The sequence below is a fragment of the Grus americana genome, chromosome Z (assembly GCF_028858705.1).
Source record: "Grus americana isolate bGruAme1 chromosome Z, bGruAme1.mat, whole genome shotgun sequence".
Classification (NCBI taxonomy): domain Eukaryota; kingdom Metazoa; phylum Chordata; class Aves; order Gruiformes; family Gruidae; genus Grus; species Grus americana.
The window spans coordinates 27,212,080-27,233,182 of record NC_072891.1 but is presented as its reverse complement, the minus strand read 5'-3'; the positions used below and the strand labels follow the sequence as shown (position 1 = coordinate 27,233,182).

The window sequence follows — 21,103 nt, the reverse complement described above, 5'->3', positions numbered from 1 at the left end:
GGTTTTTTCACACACGCCCCCACTACTAGCAAACCTGTTGGAATCGGTTCAGCTGGCAGCTGCTGCTTTTCTCGGAGCTCCCAAATGCGCACACTGCCATCTTCTGAACAGGAGATCAGCTGCCTGTAAAATCAGTCGATAAGCAATGCTAGCATGGATACTTATCTGCGCAAGTCACCTTGGGATGCTTCTATAAAAAGGACAAGTGCCCCAGGTTCTACACAAGTTTGCTAAAACTCTCAAATGCAGCAGTACATCCAGATGTTCCATGCAAAACAAGGTGTATTTGTAGCAGAAAAAAACTATAATGGACTTGAAAAACGTATGGAAAAAAATACACATTTTCAATCATTTTAAAAGCATACCACTCTGTAAAACAAAAAATAACAACTCTGTACTCTGCAAACACAGTTCCACTAAGTGGCTTCCATAAGATTACTTTCATTAAGTATAAACGATTTTTTCTTATGGAGAAAATAGAAAGATACTCCTTTTCATTACATGTTTAGAAAAGTTTAGAACAGCACATGCATTTACAAGATCAAGGCCCTAATTTTTTATCTTCTGACAGACTTTTGCTCCATTGAACAAGAGTATAAAGGGATTTAACAATGCAACTGTTAGATTATATATATGTAAGTATTAGATTATAGATATACGTAACAAATTGCCCAACTTGGCTGTCAAAATAAGTTCCAACTAGAAATTCAGAACTAATAAACAAAACATGGAAGTTCTTATTTTTTGTTAAAACATTTCAACTGTTAACAAAAGATTTAGTGAAAAGTATTTACTGAATATGCCATAGGCCTTCGCTATATAGAAGTAAAATGCCATTAAGCTATATTTTTCACAACATAGACAAAAGTGCTTTATCAAGTCTGATTTTGAAAATAATTTCTGAGCCTGTGCATCAAGCATACTGGATTATAGTTTCTTCACATTGAATTATAATGATGCATTTTCAAAAATCAGATCAACAAGCTCTACCTAAAAAAAAGCAGATCAAACTAAAGATCAAGTCCCTGCCCTAGAAATTAGATGTAGTTTTGCAGACTGTCTCTAGCCACCCTTCCAATTTCTGCATTTCTTTACTGCATTAACAAAATGTACCGTGACTCGTACCTGTTTGGAAGCTTCTCAATGTGCAATACAGAGGAGTCGTGAGCAGTTCTCTGGCAGGCAATCACACGCTTCATTTGAAGATTATATACGTATATGCCTTTCCCAACAGCAGCAAACACACACTGGAAAGAAAATTCAATGGAACAACTTACAGAAACAGATACTGAAAGATCACCCTGCGTGTAATGGATTTCCAGCAGTACTATGACATCATCTAGCTCGCATTATCTAGCTGGTTTCTGTCCTCATGTTACTGCTTTATCCCAAACATATGGAATCAGCAAGTTATAGAAAAAATATGGATGTTTGAGAGGAAATGAGAGCTATCCTCCTATGCTCTAAGCAGTTTTATTTCTGTATTTTCATCCTGTACCTTACAGTCTAAGCAGAAACCAAGGACACCAACAAATCAACACACTTCTGCAATTAAACATTTATGTTCTTACACTAAAATAATGCTCTGTGTTTTGACAAACTGACAAACTGTTTTGACAAATAATGGTCTGTGTTTTATCAAGAAAGACTGAGAATACAGGAAGCTGTTCTGCATTTTTGCCATTTTCTTAAAATTTAACTGAAGCTGCACAAAGAGGTCTTGCTCAAGCATTTGGGCACTACTGAGTGTAGAAAAGGAACAGAAAGGTATTACACAATACTGCAAAGATCTGGAACCATTTTGCATTCAATGCTCTTCTTCAGAAAAGCGCCGGCATTCCACTTCATAACCATCACAGCCCTAAGAAGCCACAGTTTACAGATCACTGGACCAGGACCCTCTCATGACTTGTAATGATTTTAGAGAGGACAAATGTACAATCATGCATATGTATACATGATAAATATTTGGTACCAAACAGAGGAGTACAAAATGCTTCCATTCAGTAGATATTTGGGTTTTTGAACATACCTTGACGGTATGCTTGGGTCTTTTTCCTGAATGGCCTGCTTCCTGCTTCAAGCCCAAACACTAATGTCTCATAAGCAGTTCACACTACACACTTGCCAACACTCTGTAAAACTGGTAACCTAGGGTCTTTGACTAAAATTTCCTATATATATTCAACAGCATTTTGACACTGTTCAAAACTCTTTGTCCAGGTTTTTGTTGGGTTTTGTTTTGGTTTAGGCCTTGTTGGTTTTCTTCCTTATGCACATCTGTGGTGAGAGCTCAAATAGCTCTGAAACTAAGCTCAGATTTCTGACAACACTCTACCAAATGAAGGAAAAAATACTGCGCCTATTTTTATTATTTTCCTGGTTTTGTGTGAAGCTCAATTCAATCATCTTCCACATCACTCTTCCACTCCTCTATCTTCATCTTTTCTCCCTTACAGTGTTCCACTTTGAGACAGGTTCTTGAGTTTCATATGGTCTTATAGCTTTGCAAAGGATGCTCTTCACAGATCACTAAGTAACAATTCATTACAGGAATACATTTCTTCACCACTTTCTAAGTAGGAACTTTACAATGCAGACAGCTCTGCTCTAAAAGCACCTTCTATTTCAGGATCTAACACTAGAATCACCTTTTCTTCCCACCATTCAAAAGCCTCACAGGAATTAAAATTCTGCAGCATTTAATTCAGGTCCATGAATGGAAGAAAGTCCTCAGCAACCTCAGATTCCACATTCAATGTTTTAACTCCTTCTGAACTTCACAAAATTCTTTTCCCCTCCCTTAAAACACATCTTGTGTAGCTTTCAAGCAGGGAATCAAAATGTTTTGAAGTCCAATTATAGACCTTTTCCTGAATAGGATTGTTTTTTTGCTCTTTCTAGAACTAAGCACCCACAATAAACCCACTGGAAATCCTACTTTTAGAGACAACTACATCTCTTTCCCCTCACACCCACACCCCCCAACAATCTGCTGTCTAGTGTTTTAAGAATGCTCTTTTCACAAACAGACAAATTCACTGGGGCATTACTTGGCCCTTAGCCTATATTCAGGCTTTTCCACAGCTATTTTGTTATAGCTCATATCTGTGAACCCATTTCCAGGAATCCCCTTCTTAACCGTTCCCCAGCAACGGACCTACAGGCCCCAAAACAGAATCCCACTGTACTCCAACTATGAAACATCTTTTCTTTTGCCACTAACAGCTGGTAACATTTCACAAAAGTAAGTAACAACCTGAGGATTTTTAGTGTTTCCTGAACAACAACTGGGTTCTGCCTGAGTATTCTGACCAAGAATTCTTGGATTTTGGACCCGTATTTGTGCTCTTTACAAATGAGTATAGCCCATCTGAAGAGAAGCAGCAATATTTATTTACTACTAAGCATAGACATATGCCTGTTCTTTAATTCACTTCATAGTGCCCTCAGCTATACCTATTCAAGAGGTGCATTATTGTGGAAGCTGCTTTTCCACAACCACAGAATATGAAAGATGTATGCCATCAAAACACACACCTATTTATTTTTCTCTAGTGGTATTGTAAACAACTAATAAATCTTTGCCAGTCAAAAAGAAATGCTGTTGTGACAGTCCATTATATTAGTTTCCATACCATCAACATATTATAACCTTCAGTCAGCTCAGTTGCCAAAACTGTATATAAAACCAGCTGTGCACACTTTAAAGAAACCTCTCATATTAAAAGAAGCAAATTGAAAACACAAAACACTTGGCCTTCTGTGGTAAGGTCATGCTAGCTCACTTGAAGTAGTTAATTCTGTTTAAAGCTTTTTACCTCCTCATCAGATGTTAAGTGTTGGATTGAAGTTTCATTTGGGCTTTGGGATAATTTTATTTCCGGCTGTACATCTGGATGGACAGAGGAGTCCCAGAAGTTGCACTCAGATGCCTGCTTTGTCCAGTCAAGTGCATCCCAAACTATTAACTCACCCACGTGAGAACCTGTCACAAAAGTCAAGTCTAGAGGGAAAAAAACACCAACAAAAAAAAACCCAACACACAGAGAAATCATGTGACATACATAAAAAAAAAATTTCACACAAAGTTACAACCCTAGAAAGTTAAGAGACCCCATTTTCAAGTGAAGCTATGTAGAATGTGCAGTACATAACTGACTGGACGAAAACCTCTCCCTTTGAGTAAATACTCATTTGATTGGTCAGCATATCTCAAATGAACAAAGGGAGATGAGTTCTCTCAAATTTGTAAAATTAAAACTAGGAAGGAGAACATTCGCCAGCCACAGTGCCCAGTACAGTAGAGCAAAGGCAAGGAACACCACCAGAAGTATGTACAAGTATCTGAAGTTCACTTGTTGCCTACATACAAACCCCTTCTATTCCACGGACAAGTAGGTTTATCAGCACACCTCAGACACAGCAAAGTACATCTTAGCCATAAACACAAATACTGATCACAAATTAAATGGAGGAGTTAATGGCAAGATTGAAGTAGCTGCTTATAAATTTGTTAATCACACATGGAAAGGAACTGCTTCAATGATACTTAACGCAGGTAGCACATTGTCTTTTAAAGCCCAATATTGCTTCCCCTTCATAATCAAAAAGGAGGAAACAATGGCAACAGGAAACCCCAGAAACAACTACCACAGAATCCAAGTTTTCTTCTTTCCAGCTTCTTATTACCTCTGTACCACAGCCACCTCGTGCCAACCAGGCTTACACAAATAAGCCCAAGAACAAACATACACTCTCTACCACACGAGGAATAACTTGACCCAGGCTCTAGGGGTGCTCCATAAAAAAAGACAGGGAAGAACAAATTAGAAGGGGTTGATACCTGCAGTAGAGTAGGCAGAATTTCAGGTAATAGCTCAGTACTGCCCTAATGAGAAGCAGAAACTGCATCTTCCAGGGCCTCTAAATAATGGATTTATATGCAGGCCCACATCCACACACCCATAACTTTCAGTTACTTTGGGACTACAATTGCAAAGGATGTGGCATTGTATATTCCATTTTAAGAATCAGAAGGAACAAGAAAAAAAATAGAATTTTAAACTTTCGCAACAGGAGGAAGACCTAGAGTTCCATTCCCATCAAAGACATTGCCTCTTTTGTGCCTTTTCTACATCATAACCTGCTTGGTTTCATTTCACTGTTAATCCATAAATAAAGCCACTATATTTGCACATTTCACTACTTTTGCAGCTACACAGGAAGGTACATCTACTAGTTATGAAGTTTCACTCCAGTTAAAAGTTTGGTCCCAATAAAAACTCCATAGTTGAAATATCCCACTGGTAACTAACAAAACTAGTAACGTTATAAAACAATTCTTACCATTGACGCTGGCTAATGACAATATGTTATCCTGATGGTCAACAAGGCGTTTTACTTCAAGGACATTCCAACCTTCAGACCTATCATTAGAAGCAAGCAACCTAAAAATGACTTCAAAGACAGAGATTGTCTAAATAAGCTTTATTATTCAGAATAAAACATAGCTATGCTTAAATAAAATACATCACTTTTTCTGAAAGATACAAACTACACATATTATAAGACAGTACAAGATGTACAAAGCCATTTATGACTACTCATAACACCAAAAAAAATTGGGAATAAATTATTTCTATGTTATTATTAAAAGCCTCTTACTACAGCAACCATAGGATAAAACATTTCAGCCCAGTAACTCTGAAATTCAGAGAATTGCTCAACATCAGAAGTTGCAGAAAGCAGAAGTGAAAAGTATTAGACATCTTTATGGATAAGTAAACTAAAAGTGAAACAGTTGACTGGAAGTTAGCAAATGTGACACACATCTATAAGAAGGGATGTAAGAAGGATCTGGGGAACTACAGGCCAGTCAGTCTGACCTCGATGCTGGGGAAGGTTATGGAGCAGATCACCATCATCTTGAGTGCCATCACGAGCACGTACAGGACAACTAGGTGATCAGGCCCAGTCAGCATGCATATATGAAAGGCAGGTCCTGCTTGACCAACATGATCTCCTTCTATGACAAGGTGACCCGCTTAGTGAAGAAAGGCTGTGGATGTTGCCTACCTGGACTTTACTAAAGCCTTTGGCACTGTTTCCCACAGCATTCTCCTGGAGAAACTGGCTGATCAAGGCTTGCTCAGCTATACTCTTCACTGGGTAAAAAACTGGCTGGATGGCTGGGCTCAGAGAGTTGTGGTGAATGAAGTTATATCCAGTTGGGGGCCGGTCACAAGTGGTGTTCCCCAGGGCTCAGTACTGGGGCCAGTTCTCTTTAATACCTTCATCAATGATCTGGACAAGGGAATCGAGTGCACCCTCAGTAAGTTTGCAGGCAACACTAAGCTGGGCAGGAGTGTTGATCTGCTGGAGGGTAGGAAGGCTCTACAGAGGGATCTGGACAGGCTGGATCAATGGGCCAAGGCCAACTGTATGAAGTCAACAGGCCTGAGTGCCAGGTCCTGCACTTGGGTCACAACAACCCCAGGCAACCCTACAGGCTTGGGGAAGAGTGGCTGGAAAGCTGCCTGGTGGAAAAGGACCTGGTCGACTTAAATACAAGCTGGCAGCATGCCCAGATGGCCCAGAAGGCCAACAGCATCCTGGCTTGTATCAGAAATAGTGTGGCCAGCAGGATCAGGGAAAGTGATTGTCCCCGTATATTCAGCACTGGTGAAGCTGCACCTCTAGTACTGTGTTCAGTGTTGGGCCCCTCACTACAAGACAGACATTGAGGTGCTGGAGTGTGTCCAAAGAAGAGCAATGGAGCTGGTGAAGCCTCTAGAGCACAAGTCTTATGAGGAGCTGCTGAGGGAACTGGGGCTGTTTAGTCTGGAGAAAAGGAAGCTGAGGGGAGACCTTATCGCTGTCTACAGCTACCTGACAGGAGGCTATATCCAGGTGGGTGTTGGTCTCTTCTCCCAAATAACAAGCAATAAGATAAGAGGAAATGGCCTCAAGTAGTGCAGGGGAGGTTTAGATAGGAGATTAGGAAAAAATTCTTCACCAGAAGGGTTGTCAAGCTGCAAGAGGCTGCCCAGGGAAGTGGTTGAGTCACCATCCCCGCAGGTATTTGGCACATGGTTTAGTGGTGGACTTGGCAATGCTAGGTTAATGGTTGGATCTGATGATTTTAAGGGTCTTTTCCAACATAAACGATTCTATGATTCTATCTTTCATAAGGGCTCATCAGACTGAAAACTATTATTCAAAAGGATGCAATATTCTCCAGTAAGGCAATCAAGATCACCAGGAATTAAGATTTTATTTTAACTGGTCTTGCAATTTCTTTTGATAATTTATTTTGAAATTTCAGTAATTTTATAAAACACTTATTTAAAAGACTCTCCACAACAGCTAGCCAATGATTTATACTTTGCATACATAGAAAACCCCGTCTCCAAGTGAGCAACAGAAACCATCACATTGTCTCGTCATAGCTTCGGACAGTATAATGAGATCGGCAATATCTCATACTCCTGATCTTGGAAGAAGTAGGCTCTAGAGAAGCCTAGTATCTGTCAGGTCAGATAATGAGTTTCAGACCTTCTCCAGAAGGACAAATGTAGATCACCACAATAAGATCTGGACAGGTGGCAACAACAGTAATAACAAAGAACATAAAAAAGTTTTGTCATTTAGATCTCAACAAAATTCCTCAATGAGATTAGTACTGTCTGCCTCTTTGCCAAATAAGTGAAAAAGGATGAAGGTTGCTAATCACAACCTAATACCATTTACTTTTCCTATACAATTCCAGAAGTGTGCTCTTTACACATATCTCTAATAAACAGCTGTTATAGAGGAACATGAACATTTAACAGAAATGCAACATACTTACTTAGCTCTTTGCCAACAGCTGCCGCTACACAATTTTTAGGCAATTCAATCAAAGCACTGATACCTTTCAAAAAAATACAGGAGAAAGGAGAAAGGGATATTCATTGGCCACAAGAAAACACAGCGAACTGTTAATTCCTTTTATTAATAAAAGTTCTTCATAATCTTCCTTCCACTTATAAGTTATTAGCAAAATAAAAGCATATTGCCTGAAGTGAAAGTGAAACGGCATTGGAAGTGAACAGATTACCTCAGATGGAGGTAGAGTCAGGAATTTTGGTCCTGAATCCAGCAGAATTCTGAACAAACTTGACACGAAGCTAAGATTCAATAATCTATTTTAAATACAGTTAAGATGTTTATATCCTAACGCTGGACAATATTAAGGACACTGTGGTAATTACTGAGACTTGAAATATACACAAGTACCAAAGTTATTAGATGCTAATACTACCACAGTCTGCATGGTACTAAAACAATGTGCAGAGCCATCTGAAAGAGAATGGGGCACAAGGTAAAACGTCCAGTTTGCTGTTACTCTGCCTTCATCCTGTACAGAATTCCCCCAGTCTGTGCTGCCACACCATTAAAGGAAAACTCCCCAAGGAATAAGCAATCTGCCTCTTTCCCCGCAAAGGAAGCAAGAGATTAGGAAGGAAGAGAGGGCTCATGCTGCACATCTCATTGACTCCTTGTACAAAAGTTTCAACAGCACCTCACGCTAAACACTATAGCACCACTTCCAATGGGTATTTGGCAGGATATTTCACACTGACCAAAAGAAGTATTAATATCCTCAAAGATTCAGGTTTTGCGTACCACTACTCCATTCTATGACAAAAACAAAGAAAATATGGGTTCCAGCTTTCAATTTGATTCACAGTTTTGTAAGTATCTCTGTAAAGTACTGCAATAACATGCAACAATTTCCTTCACGTAGACAGATAATACATAAGCTTCTTAATAGAAAAGCATGATTGGCATTGAGATCTTATTACATTTACTGTATTTCTATCAAAATCTGCATTTTCTACATTAAAAGTTCTGATTCTTAATAATAAAAAGAAATCTTTACTGCTCTAATACTACAAAGCTTTACTTAGGAATAATAAAGCTCCTGCTCTTTCACAGAAAAAGCCAGCCAAAGGATCTGGTCCACATTACAGCAAACATGTATAAATCAGCATCTGAGGTCTAGCCCTTGAAGTCCAAGCTAATGTGCAGTTACTGAGATTTGACATATTCTGAAATTCGCACAGTACAAGAGATCAAAAGCAATCTTAATTCTGAAATGATTAAGTCTGACATTTAAAAAAATAGATAGTGGCTCTAATACATAATGTTATCATTAGAATTAAAGAGAATTTGCCGAGTTGGTTTTGCATCATTATACAGATCCATTTTACTTGCACTTTAACAGCTGTTATGAGTCATTTACATTTTTACCTGCATCAGTAAGATGACTGGTCTTACACAAGAGATCTAATTTTCGGTTCCAAACACATAGATCACTCCCTCCAGACAACCATACATCCAGTCTTTGAAGAACTGTCAAACACTGCCGAACAAAAATCAGATATATGTCCCCTGCAAAAGTTCTACAGGGAATTTCTCAGTGAAATGATCATGAACTTTAGCTAGATAAAGCTGTAAGTACTATGAAATACAGTATTAAGGTGTCAATTTCCTGAGAAATACAGATTTAATGATGTACTATATGTTACATTTTTCCATCAACAATGCAAAAACTGATTTTTCAGTGATTTTTTTTCTATTGTTAACATTCAAGAACTAGTTTCACCACAGGTTGCCTTTTCCAACACACTAACAAAACCAAGCCAGAAAATGACCTTTGTTCTACATCTTTTCAAAAAGAAAATTAAGGTATTAAGAGTTCCAAAAACAAATTAAGAATTGTGCCCACTTCTCAGCCCCTCATTATGTACCTGTTCTTAAACCAAACACTGCTGTTCATTTTAACACACCTGCCCATATGGCTCATGAGCCATACATAATAGATTCTTGTATAGAACAAAACAACAGACATACCTAGGGTTTCCTCAGCTTACCTTTACAGTAGAATGGAAACATGATACCCTCTGAACCTGTCTGCCACTAGTACAGTCCCAAACCTGACTTTATTCATTAAGGAAAGGAAACATTTTATATATTATATTTATAACACCTATGTTTGTAACTAAATTACAGATTGGGAAATAAGTATTCAGAGACTCAGTCTTTTAAACTCTGACTGCCTTTTCACTATTTGGCCAAAATGACATATTGATAAAGGTCTGTTATGGATTCATTTTCATAGCAAGGATTGCATCTACTTGTGAGCAATAACTACTAAAATCCTACTATATCCAAGTATACTTACTGGATATTGTCAGCCCCTACCACTCTGTGATTCTGTAATAAATTCAAACCACCTGCAGCCTGTCTCATTGCTACCTTTAAAAGTAAAAACCAACAAAAAGTCCATAGAAATTTGAATCCTCTCCAGATGTAAGGATACAATAACTGTTCTATCCGCTGATGCTGTTAAAATCAAATGTTTTTTTTCTTCAGAAGCATCTGATGAAGAAAATGGTGCTATAGCTGTAATTTTGTGTGTGTGTCCATGAAGTTCAAAAAGTTTTTCTCCAGTCTGAAAAATAAAAAACATGGAAAACTAAGGGTAAAATTTGGAAAATGCCTACTGTAGCATATGACATAGGTACCAAATGACTTTTGAAAACAAGAATTCCTAAGAGTCTAAAATCTCCCTTTCTAAAGTAATTTATGGATTTACTTCTTACGACTTTCACTACTGTTCAAGATCTTACACGGAATCAAATAAAATATTAAGTGCAAGTGTAATGGAGTAGCACGCAATAAAAATTACTCAAAGAGTAAAAATAAAGTAAGAGTAAAAGCCCTTAAGAACTAAGTTCTGTATTAAACTCATCTCATTTTAATGCAAATATTGGTCATTAGCTCTTTTTAATGGATACTACAGTAATTCAGATTTGTTGACAAACCCTCTCCTGAAAGGTTTTTTTTTTTTTAATGATTAGAAAAACTTGACCTATATTTATGGCAAACAGAGTACTGCCAATTTCCTGACAGCTTTATTTAGTATGTACATTTCTATAGCTTCAAGCTGGTGGTTTAGATAACTGCAGATGCTTCTGCTCTGTTTAGTTAGAAGGCACAACCCTACAAACAAACATGCAGAAGCATACTGGCATTTTAAACATGCAATTAAAATACAGGGTAGTTACAACCATAAACTTCTTTACACTTGTGGGTTAATTTTCTAAATTTAAACTACAGAAGATTTGCTTTAACAAAAACATAGAAAGAATCCTACAGAAGTAGTAAATGGAACTCAGTTCCTAAGCTGGATATCTAAATGCATTTCACATTCACAAACTGCTCAGAACATAGAATATATACACTCACATATGTGGTTTTGAATATTGAAAAACAATTTCCTTTTCCAAATTATAGAATTATAAAAGGCCTTCAACAACAGCAAAGCACTAACTGAAACTGTTCAAAAGACAGGAAATGTTTCAAGCTTCCCCTTCCATATTTTACAATTACACCATCATAAATGTCACCAATTTTTCAGGTTTCTAAAAAAATTTACAGTCTGAGATTTCTTTCTTCCTTAATTTGAACATCTGATGCTCACAGTTTAGACAGCACAGTATGTCTCCCTTTTAGACTTCCTACTGAACAATCTAAATTGTATACTAGCCCTCCTTAACACAAGTCTAATGCTCATCCCTTCTCTATAGTTTGTCAATGATACGGAGGCACAGAGCAGAAGAGCAGAATAGTGGGCACCACACTTACAGAGCACTATTTCTATAATAAATCTACTGTCTTAGCAAGGTTTTAAAAATATTTTTATCACAGCAATTAAGCAAGCAATTAATGCCTTGTTTCTGCACTGCTGAAATGTTTAACTTCTGCTGACTTTGGTGCCTTTCCAACACAGTTTTGTGTTAGCTCTCCATTTAGTGTAATCAGTTATACTACAAATAGATATTGCTAATAAAACCACTGAAATGTTCTTAAAACTTAAGTATATACATAAATCTTGGCAGGATTGGGACCTTGCTACATATTTGTTGAGTTACCAGTCAACACTTCAGTGTTTACAGCAAATCCCAAGCATATTTTAAAAAAATGAATTAAAGCCACAAGTTCATACACACCTCTGCTTTTCACATCACCATTTCATCTCAAATCTCTCTAAAATCACTACGTCTTCCTAAAACATTCTAACTTTTGAAACTTACTGTTCTCTTGGGTTCACACAACTTTTACTTTCCTAGCTCTCCTTTGAAAACTAAGATTTGACAGCCTCCCTTCACTTTTACGTTTTCAAATAGTAGCTCTGCAGCAATTCTTATTTATTCCGCTTTTTTGCTACTAGACATTTCTAACTCCTCTCCCCAACTTCTACCCTCTCCAGAGCACACAAGCTACCCCCCCAAAAAAAGAGCTCACCTGAGCATTCCAAAGAAATATGATTCCATCATCTCCTGCAGATGCAAACCTGAAATGAAAAAAGAAAGAAAAAAAAACCCCACAAAACTGTGAAAACTTCAATATAGCATAAAGTAATGGAAAAGCAGTAAACAGTTATGTAAGAAAAATATTTGCAATATTTATTACTCTGGCTTTAAAGCAACCTGATCTAGTAGAAGGTGTCCTTGCCCATGGCAAGGGAGTTGGAACTAGATGATCTTTAAGGTCCCTTCCAACCCAAACCGTTCTGTAACTCTATGAATAAACACATATTTGTAAATCCCAATTGCAGTTTATACACTGAAGTCAATACATTTAAATAGGTGTTTATCAACATATACTCAATATAAGAACAAGGGTTAAGAATTTCAATACATACTATTATAAATAGAATACCATATTACAGAACCAGTTCTCTTGTTTAAAAATATAAGATCTTATACACTAAATAACAGTGAACTCTGAAACCAAATACTATTCATCAGAGCCAACTGACTGCAAGACATGTAACAAATTAAAAACCAGTCATCTGAGTTCAGGTCAGGAGTAGAGGAGCCCAGTATACATCATGATACTTTAAACTGCAGCTTAAAAAGAACTCCCAAAGGGAGTGCATTTAAGGTGCTAAATTTGACTTCTGCTGAAAATCCATCTGGAAGGCACACCATCTGAGGAAACAACAGGTTCATATTAGCATGTTAATCTCACATTAATAAAATCTGACCTAAATTCAATCTTTTTCCCTCGGCTAGAGTGAATACCTAACCATCTGCCTACATTTGCACCTTACGACCACCACAGCTACACTGTAGCCGGAGCACATATCTCGGCTATCCCAGCAAAGGTGTACTATGAATTGAGAAAGCCTAGAACCTGCAGCAAGACCTTCCATAGAAAAGTGAATTCAGTTGTTACTTGCAAATATACCTACCTTCTATTTTTTTCCTTTTGTTTTAAGCCTTCACCAAGGGTTAAACAGTTAGTATGTAGAGAACTAAAATTTGTACTATGTGCAAGAAAGTCCCTAAGAAGAGATTTTATATCACTTCTGAATTTTTTTCTGTTACCAGATATGAATGGTTTCATTAACTATATACCTGTTCTTTTCTTTCGGACTTTTTGCAATTACAATGTTTGTGAAACTTGCTAACAAAGTAAGTTTTCAGGCATAAAGCCGTAAGGTTTTTTCCCCCTCTTTCTCCCATATATCCTCCTGTTTTATTCAATTATAGTAAAAAAAAAAAAAAGCTGTACTTTCTTCATATCTTTCATTATTTTATATCCGATCAAGCCTCTTCTTTAAAATGATCAGAACAAAAACCAATCTTCCATGCGCATCTCTGATAACATTAATTTCTTATCTTTAGGTGCCTTTTATCACTATTGTACCTTTTTTTGGTCACAACATAAAGAATTTAAAATAGCAAGACCCTGATAATTCAGTAATAATCCTTTAAATTCTAATGCCTTTCTTGAGTGACATTGGAGCTGTGTGCCACTTGAACAAAATTCTAGGAAGAAAACTTGTGTTTGAAAGAAGGCATGAGTGTAATTCATTAACACAGAAGCTCAATAGAGTGCTGTTTTGTTTATTTTCCTCCTCATCTTCTGACCAGGATTTCTGTCTAAATAGAAAGCCATATTGTAAAGTCAGTTATCCTACAGTTACATTCTGTTCACCAAGGTGAAGATTCATGGGTCACCTGATTCTTTTCCAGTCATGGTCACCTTGCTTATTTGCTGAAGGAACAAGGAATGGTCAAATGAGTAACAAAAAAAAAAAAAAAAAAAACAACCAACCCCAAACATTCTTAAAATGTGTTATGAACTCTGTTTAGTTTAATGTGTCAAATGCTAGTGTATTACATGCAATTTTATCTCAGTCCATGTTTTGGAAGACTTGCTGAGACTTAGCCTTCTTTACTGATCTTACAATCAATATGACCCCTACTTCATGTTCAAAAAGTACAAGAGAAAAAAAAACCAAAAAAACCAACAACCAAAACCCACCAGCTTTCTGTTACATTTATACAGGATTTATTTAGTATCTTCAAAAACCAATCTGAGAAAATTTTCCACTCACTGGTTTTAGCTGAGCCACTGAGAAAACAAGAAAATCCTTCTGCAAAATTCTCAATAAGATGATATTATCTAAAGACCTCAAGCGTGAAACTTGGCTTACAATAGTTGACAAAAAGCACACAATGGAATAGCTGCAGAAACTAAATAAAAACATTTCAGAAGCTGAGTAACAATACTAATTTTTACTGAAAATAATCAAGTGAAAAATATTATCAGCTGCTTAACAATCCAGAAACTACCATATTCCTGATAAATAAAACCTGAGAATTACTGTCCAGTGAAGCGACTCTATTAAACTCCTCAAACTCTCAGAATATTAACCAGCTATATAACTTGCTCCTTATCCATATGCTATTTTATAACCTATCTTCAATGCAGCCATCCAGGCTTTAGTTTTACACTGATTATCATTAGTTTAGCTTCAATAATTTACCTGCTACCACACAATGAAGCCCAAAAATGGTAAAAGATTTCTTTGCATCACACAGCGCATGCAATCCAACAATACTCTGGTATTTCTATAAAGATAAGTTACATTTATTGCGTATGTGTTTGGGGAAAAATGTACTTTGAGGAAAGGTTATTTTAATAACTTGCCTGGGGGAAAAAAGGGACTGAAAAAACCCTGCAAGAATATTCTATTTTATATGAATCTTCTGGTGGATTACTATAATGTAGAAAAATAAATTTCATGGTAATGCATGTAACTTTTCTGATATGTATATTTATGACACTAAGAATGAAAACTGACAAGCTAAAAATTCTCCATGGAGTCTTCTGTGAAATTTTATATATATATATACACACACACACACACACACACAAAATTATTAGAAAATAAGATTCTGCAGGCATTCCAAATTTGGAAGAGACCACCGGCCCAATCAATATGCATGGGGAAGCAGAGAACCTTCTTCCTTCACACAACACTTGCTGTACACTGCAAGGATATAAACCAAACTCTTATCCATGTTAACTTTGTGTGGTGTATTGATGAATATATTAGAAATCCCCTTCTGTGCCTAATCCATAAAAGATATAAATTACTATAGCTCCTTAACAGAGAGACTCATCTATTATTTACCTTCTTAGTTCTAAAGGTTTTCTATTTAATTCTCCACATCAGCCAAGAGTCACTACACTTATTATTGACTAAAGGCTTCACAAGCTTTCTTTTAAGGCAGATAAATATTTCCTCTCTTGCAGGATTAAGTTAAATTAGAGAACATGCAAGGGTAATTTAGACAAAGCTAGGAGAGAAGCCAGCTCATAACGTGAAACTATTATCATTCATTCTCTCAGTCACACTTCCAAAGTGACAATGGTAAATGTCGTGACTTCATCTCTGCTTCATAACTAGTTTTCCAGTTTTTAGATAACTCTGTCCTCAGAGTTCACAACAAAGTTGGACCTAGCTACAAGGAGCTAAGAACAGAACAGGTAAAAATTGTCAGTGAAAACAAGTGCACAAAGCTAAAAATTGGAAGAGAGAAACAAAGGAACTGCCAGGTTTCACAGAAGTACAGTAAGTTGAACAAGATGGAATTAGAGGAGATATGTAATGCAGAGATTAGGGATATGTTGAATTTTACTAAGTAGTCATTCTGAATAAAGTGGTGAAAATTTCAAAATTTGAGAAGTTCAGAAAAAAGTTGCAGTAAATGAACCCCAAGTGAATTAAGTACTAGAGTTTCAGACGAAAGTTTAACAAAAGATTGGAAAGAAAGGAACAGCATTGTTGAGAATATCATGTTCAATTGCTGCAGTGTATCTGTAGCAACAGGACTCTATTACATTCTTTTGTAGAACCAACAGGTGAAATAACAACTGTCCTCAATTGAAAAACATAAAAGACATGCATCCACTCAGAACAGAAGTGGATACTACTGCCTATTGTCCTGGGAGAAAGTGTGCGTACAAATGTACAGAAAGGAACATTCAACCCACAAATGGCTTGAAAAAGAAGGGCTGAATTAGCTACAAAAAATAAAAAAGAGGATTAAAAATATTACTACATTTTCATAAATATACTCCGACATATTGCCAATGATGCTGTGAAACAATTTGCAATGCAATTTCATACCTGCAGTCATCTATTTGCACTAGAAATCGTACTATATCTTGATGACCTTTCAACACAAGGAGCTCCGTATAAGGATTCTGTATTTGTTCTTCACCAATTGTCTGTACAGATGATTTCTAGAATTCATAAAAAAAGGAATGAAATTTATTTTGTACCAATGTAATTATTTTCATCAGATCTTTGTAATGTCTAACAATCTACTTATAGTATTTATGTGAATGTATAGTTACAGTTGAAGGTAAATTAAATTTCTGAAATACCATTTTGCCTTAATGAAAATCATGACAAAAGATCACTTCTTATTATCTCAACTAAATAATACCTTTCTACAGCATATATTTTAAATTATAATATAGCATTTTCTGTTTAAAAAAACATTTCATACTGCTTTAATCATTGATACACCAAGATGAAAACCCAGTTTAGTCATGACCTGTCATGTGGAGCCAGCCTCATGACTCAATTCACCATACATTCAGTTTTTCACTAAATTACACCTCTTCCGAGAGGTCTGTGAACCTCTCATATCTTTCATCTACCGTTCAATTTTAAAATCCTATATAAAGATGACATATTTAAAATAAATAAGAATAAATGCTGTTCTGTTAGATAATATATAAATCATCTGTTGGGACTCTATTCACAAATACCAAAGTAAACCGCTTAAAAAAACATAGGGAATGATTAATCATTTTATAGAATAGCATCAGCAATTACCCCAAACTAGACTATTAATTAAAAGAACAATCAATCACTCAGAGCAAGCTCATCACCAGGCAGGGTCAATAAAATATTGCACAGGGCTGCAGTTTCAAGGCACAATAGTTCTGCTAATCCCAATCATCAGTTTGTTTCAACAGAAGACAACTTTTTTGTATTTAAGGTCTTCCACTTTCTGAAACAACTTGCTGTTACACATTATTTTTTAAAAAAACAAAATCTAAATCGCTCAGCAGTAACTCAGTGACAGCACTCGCCGCCTCCTAGATTTATTTTACAGAACAGTCAACATCATCTTACTTCCAGGACTGTCTCTTCTTTGAGGACTTCAACAGAACCCACACTGTAAAACAGTAATTACTGAACACTTTACAACATGCAGCATACATAGCAGGTAATCCCACATGAAAGACAAACATACTATCCTCAGAAACTTCAACATTTTCTTGCAAAAATAATAAATTATTTGCTATTACTTCTCTATTGGTACTATGATACTATTCTTCAGAAGTTAATGACAAAATTAATAAATAGGGAAAGAAATCTGTGTTTATTTTTAAAATGAAGAGGGTGTCAAAATGCTAGTTCTTGTGATTTTATCTTGGTTTTGTGCTATCTGATGCATTTCATGAAGCAACTGTTCCTCATTTTATGCAATTATGTGAGAATAGCAGTTCCCGTTTAAAATAATGCAAGTAGAGTCTGCATGGTTATAAAGAAAAGTTGGACGAATAAGGAAACTTGGAGTTCAGCTGTCAAAAGCTAATCAAAACATTCCTTTAAAAAACTGAGAGTTCTAAAAATCCTAAGTAAATCTCAGCATCACTGGATGACATCAGCAATACTGTAGTCAGAAGACTTCCGGTTTTGTTTACTAATAGAAACATACATTCACAAACGACTGTAAGAGTGTTTTGAAAAAGTCAGAATTTGTAACATTAACATGCCTATATTCTGTTGTTGCTTCCTATTCAGGACAAGACACTGCTATTTCTTTTGCACAATGTGTCTAATCTTATTTTTTCTTAATTCTAAGAATGCCCGTGCATATTGAAAGGTACAGTGCTGATGAAGCACTACAGATAACAAAAAAACCCGCCAGGTTTTCCCCCATACAACAAGCTATGATCTCTTCAGAGCTTCATTAATATTTACTGGCATTGGGTTACATGTGCATTCGTTCTCTGAATAAATCTATTTTTGATATATTGAACCCTCTTATACCAACATCAAGTATTTTAGAAGAGAAAGCTAGATGCTGATGTTAATGGAATCCATTCCCCGCTTGCATGTTTTTATGCAGGACCTGTAAGCATCACTACAATAACCAGTAAAAAAATTGCATTCATCTTAGCTTCAGAACTTCCTATAGCCCCTCTGATCTGAAGCATTTAAAAGTGGGATTTTCAAAAGCAATTCACAAAAAATATGGACACAAGAGTACACAGACATACTTATGCATGTATCATGAAGCATGATAAATTAGTTTACATGGATCATGATGCCACTGCAGTTAGACTGCTCCCATTACCAGAGCCACCTTGCTTAACACATACACCACAGCCATGAACTGAAGAGATTCAGGAGCTTAAGTCTAAATGACTTTCAATTCCATAGTAAAAAAAGAAATGGGTAAGGAGAAATTTACATTTCATGAATTTAGGACAGCTTTGCCAGAGGCTTTCTCTATTCACCCAGTGCAATGTCACTCTAATACACCCAGCCTTTTCATGACTGGCTGAAGCAATAGCACATGAAACAAAAACCCTAAGTCTATGCCTACACACGGCTATGGGCTTCCTTTATATTTAAGAAGAGTACAGAGAGAATTAATGGTTATGAAGATGATTTTTAGATGAAACAATATTACATAATGCAAGAGAAAAGAAAAATAGTTTAGGGACTAACCCTTATCAATATTTGTTATTCAGTTTTTCTACAAAGAAGCAAAATGATCACCATCATTCAGCAAAGCAGTGGTAGCAATGGCAACAAGATTCCTGTGGATAGGGTTTAACCAAGCTACAAATGGCAGAGTGGAAGAACTGGACCACACCTTGGCTTATGCTTTATTAAATCACAGTACAACTAAACAATAGCCAGACTTTGGAGAGGGACACACACCAATGTAGTTTACTCCAACATCTTAGAAAGCTGATGCGTAGTTCCTGACTTCCTTTTAAAAACAACTGCACACAAATCTACTAAATATGGCTGCAAAAGAACCAGCATTGTGACTGATGACAAAGGTCAGAGGCATTCCCAGATACTGTCATTTAAAATTGGTACAGACTCCAATTTCCACTGAAGTAACTTTGAAATCAACCATGATATCGTCATGACTTGCTCATGTACAGCAGCTGAAAAATAATTATTTCCTCATATTTGTCTAGATTACAAAAGCACTAAGTGTAAGGAAGCCAGTAATGGTGTTAATTAACTCTTGTTAAATCCAGTCTGAGAACTTCAGTAGAGTCTTAGGAACAAGAAAATCCCAATAATCTCTCCCTCAAATCCAGTAAAACTCTTTTTCCAAGTAAGGCAACAGGAAGGATGTCAGCGTTCAGTGTACTACGTAGGCCTAGTTTATTTTATGAATGAGAAATTAAGAATAAATGCTAGAAACTACCAGCATTTAGTTACTACAAACTACAACTAGGCCACGTAAATAATGACACTGCCTATAATTTACATTATGGACGAGGGAGTCCCGAGGGCAGGACTCCATATACTTGCTCATAACGCCCACTTCCCCAGGATGTGCTGAGCAGGAGGGAGGAAGCTGGGACCCTCATGACAGGGACAGCCCCCAAGCCCCTCACCTCCAGGGCAAGCTCAGCTTCGGGGTCCTGCTGTTTGCTTTTGTGGTTTTTTCCCCCCTCTGCTCTTTCTCTTCGACGAAGCTTGTAACCCTTTCTAACAACCAGAAAGCCTCACAGGCTGCGAGCTAGCCCCGAAGGCCCCTTGCTCCGGAAAGCCCTGCGCAGGGCCCCGTCACGCTACCAGAGGACGGCAGACACATGTCGACAGAAAGGCCACCGCCCAGCGCTCCCCTTGGTCACAGCGCTCCCCTCGCCCCCAGACCTAAAGCTCCCCACAGCCCTCCACCGGCGCCGCGCTGCGTGACGGCGGCTGTCCCCACGGGCAGCCCCACGGCCCGACCGGCAGCTCCGGACGGACAACGCTCCCCCCCCTCCGCCAACGGCCCTAACGCCCCTCCTGGCCACGCCTCCCGTCGCGAGCTGCTCTGCCCCCTTCCGCCACGCACGCCCGCCGCCTTACCTCCGCCAGGCCCTGCGGCTCCCGGCCGCCGCCGATCAGCCACCGCAGCATCGGGAACGACGCCCGCGTCCCCCCCACGGGCGGCTCCCTACAGCACCTCGACTGTCCCTCGCCGCCTGCTGCACACGGCGGCCCGGCGGGATGGCCGGGGGCGGGGGCTCCCGATGGGGGAAAGACTCTCTTAATCGAGCTCCGCGCCGCGAGCAGCCCTCCAGCGGGCGGGGCACAGAGGGGCCTGAGCAATCGATGACCGAGTGGGTGCCGTGCCGCCGCCGGGGGGCGCTCTGAGGGGGCGGCGGTGAGGGGACGGGGGGCAGCGGCCGTGAGGGGGCGGCGGCGGGGCGGGGGCCGTGAGGGGACGGGGGGATCGGCCGTGAGGGGGCGGCGGTGAGGCGGGGACCGTGAGGGGACGGGGGGATCGGCCGTGAGGGGGCGGCGGTGAGGCGGGGACCGTGAGGGGACGGGGGGATCGGCCGTGAGGGGGCGGCGGTGAGGCGGGGACCGTGAGGGGGCGGGGGGATCGGCCGTGAGGGGACGGTGGTAAGGGGGTGGTGGGAG

General features: G+C 38.4%; 1 protein-coding gene across 5 annotated transcripts in view; it reads right to left on the bottom strand.

The window, feature by feature from the left end:
* WDR41 (WD repeat domain 41) overlaps nucleotides 1-20,735 on the bottom strand; it is a 31,081-nt gene extending 10,346 nt beyond the window's left edge. For 4 of the 5 annotated variants that reach the window (XR_008574771.1, XM_054811074.1, XM_054811075.1 and 1 more), the window contains exons 1-11: nucleotides 20,546-20,735; nucleotides 16,544-16,659; nucleotides 12,358-12,406; nucleotides 10,370-10,501; nucleotides 9,921-9,983; nucleotides 9,298-9,409; nucleotides 7,853-7,915; nucleotides 5,350-5,460; nucleotides 3,822-4,006; nucleotides 1,126-1,247; nucleotides 35-123 (exon numbers count right to left, since the gene is read on the bottom strand). Coding sequence is in view for 4 of the 5 variants with exons in the window: in XM_054811074.1 (XP_054667049.1) it covers nucleotides 35-123; nucleotides 1,126-1,247; nucleotides 3,822-4,006; nucleotides 5,350-5,460; nucleotides 7,853-7,915; nucleotides 9,298-9,409; nucleotides 9,921-9,983; nucleotides 10,370-10,501; nucleotides 12,358-12,406; nucleotides 16,544-16,659; nucleotides 20,546-20,596 (1,093 nt within the window). In the remaining variant the exon portion in view is untranslated. The remainder of the gene's footprint in view (nucleotides 1-34; nucleotides 124-1,125; nucleotides 1,248-3,821; nucleotides 4,007-5,349; nucleotides 5,461-7,852; nucleotides 7,916-9,297; nucleotides 9,410-9,920; nucleotides 9,984-10,369; nucleotides 10,502-12,357; nucleotides 12,407-16,543; nucleotides 16,660-20,545) is intronic. The other variant, XM_054811076.1, reaches the window with a different exon arrangement.
* Nucleotides 20,736-21,103: the final 368 nt, after the last annotated feature.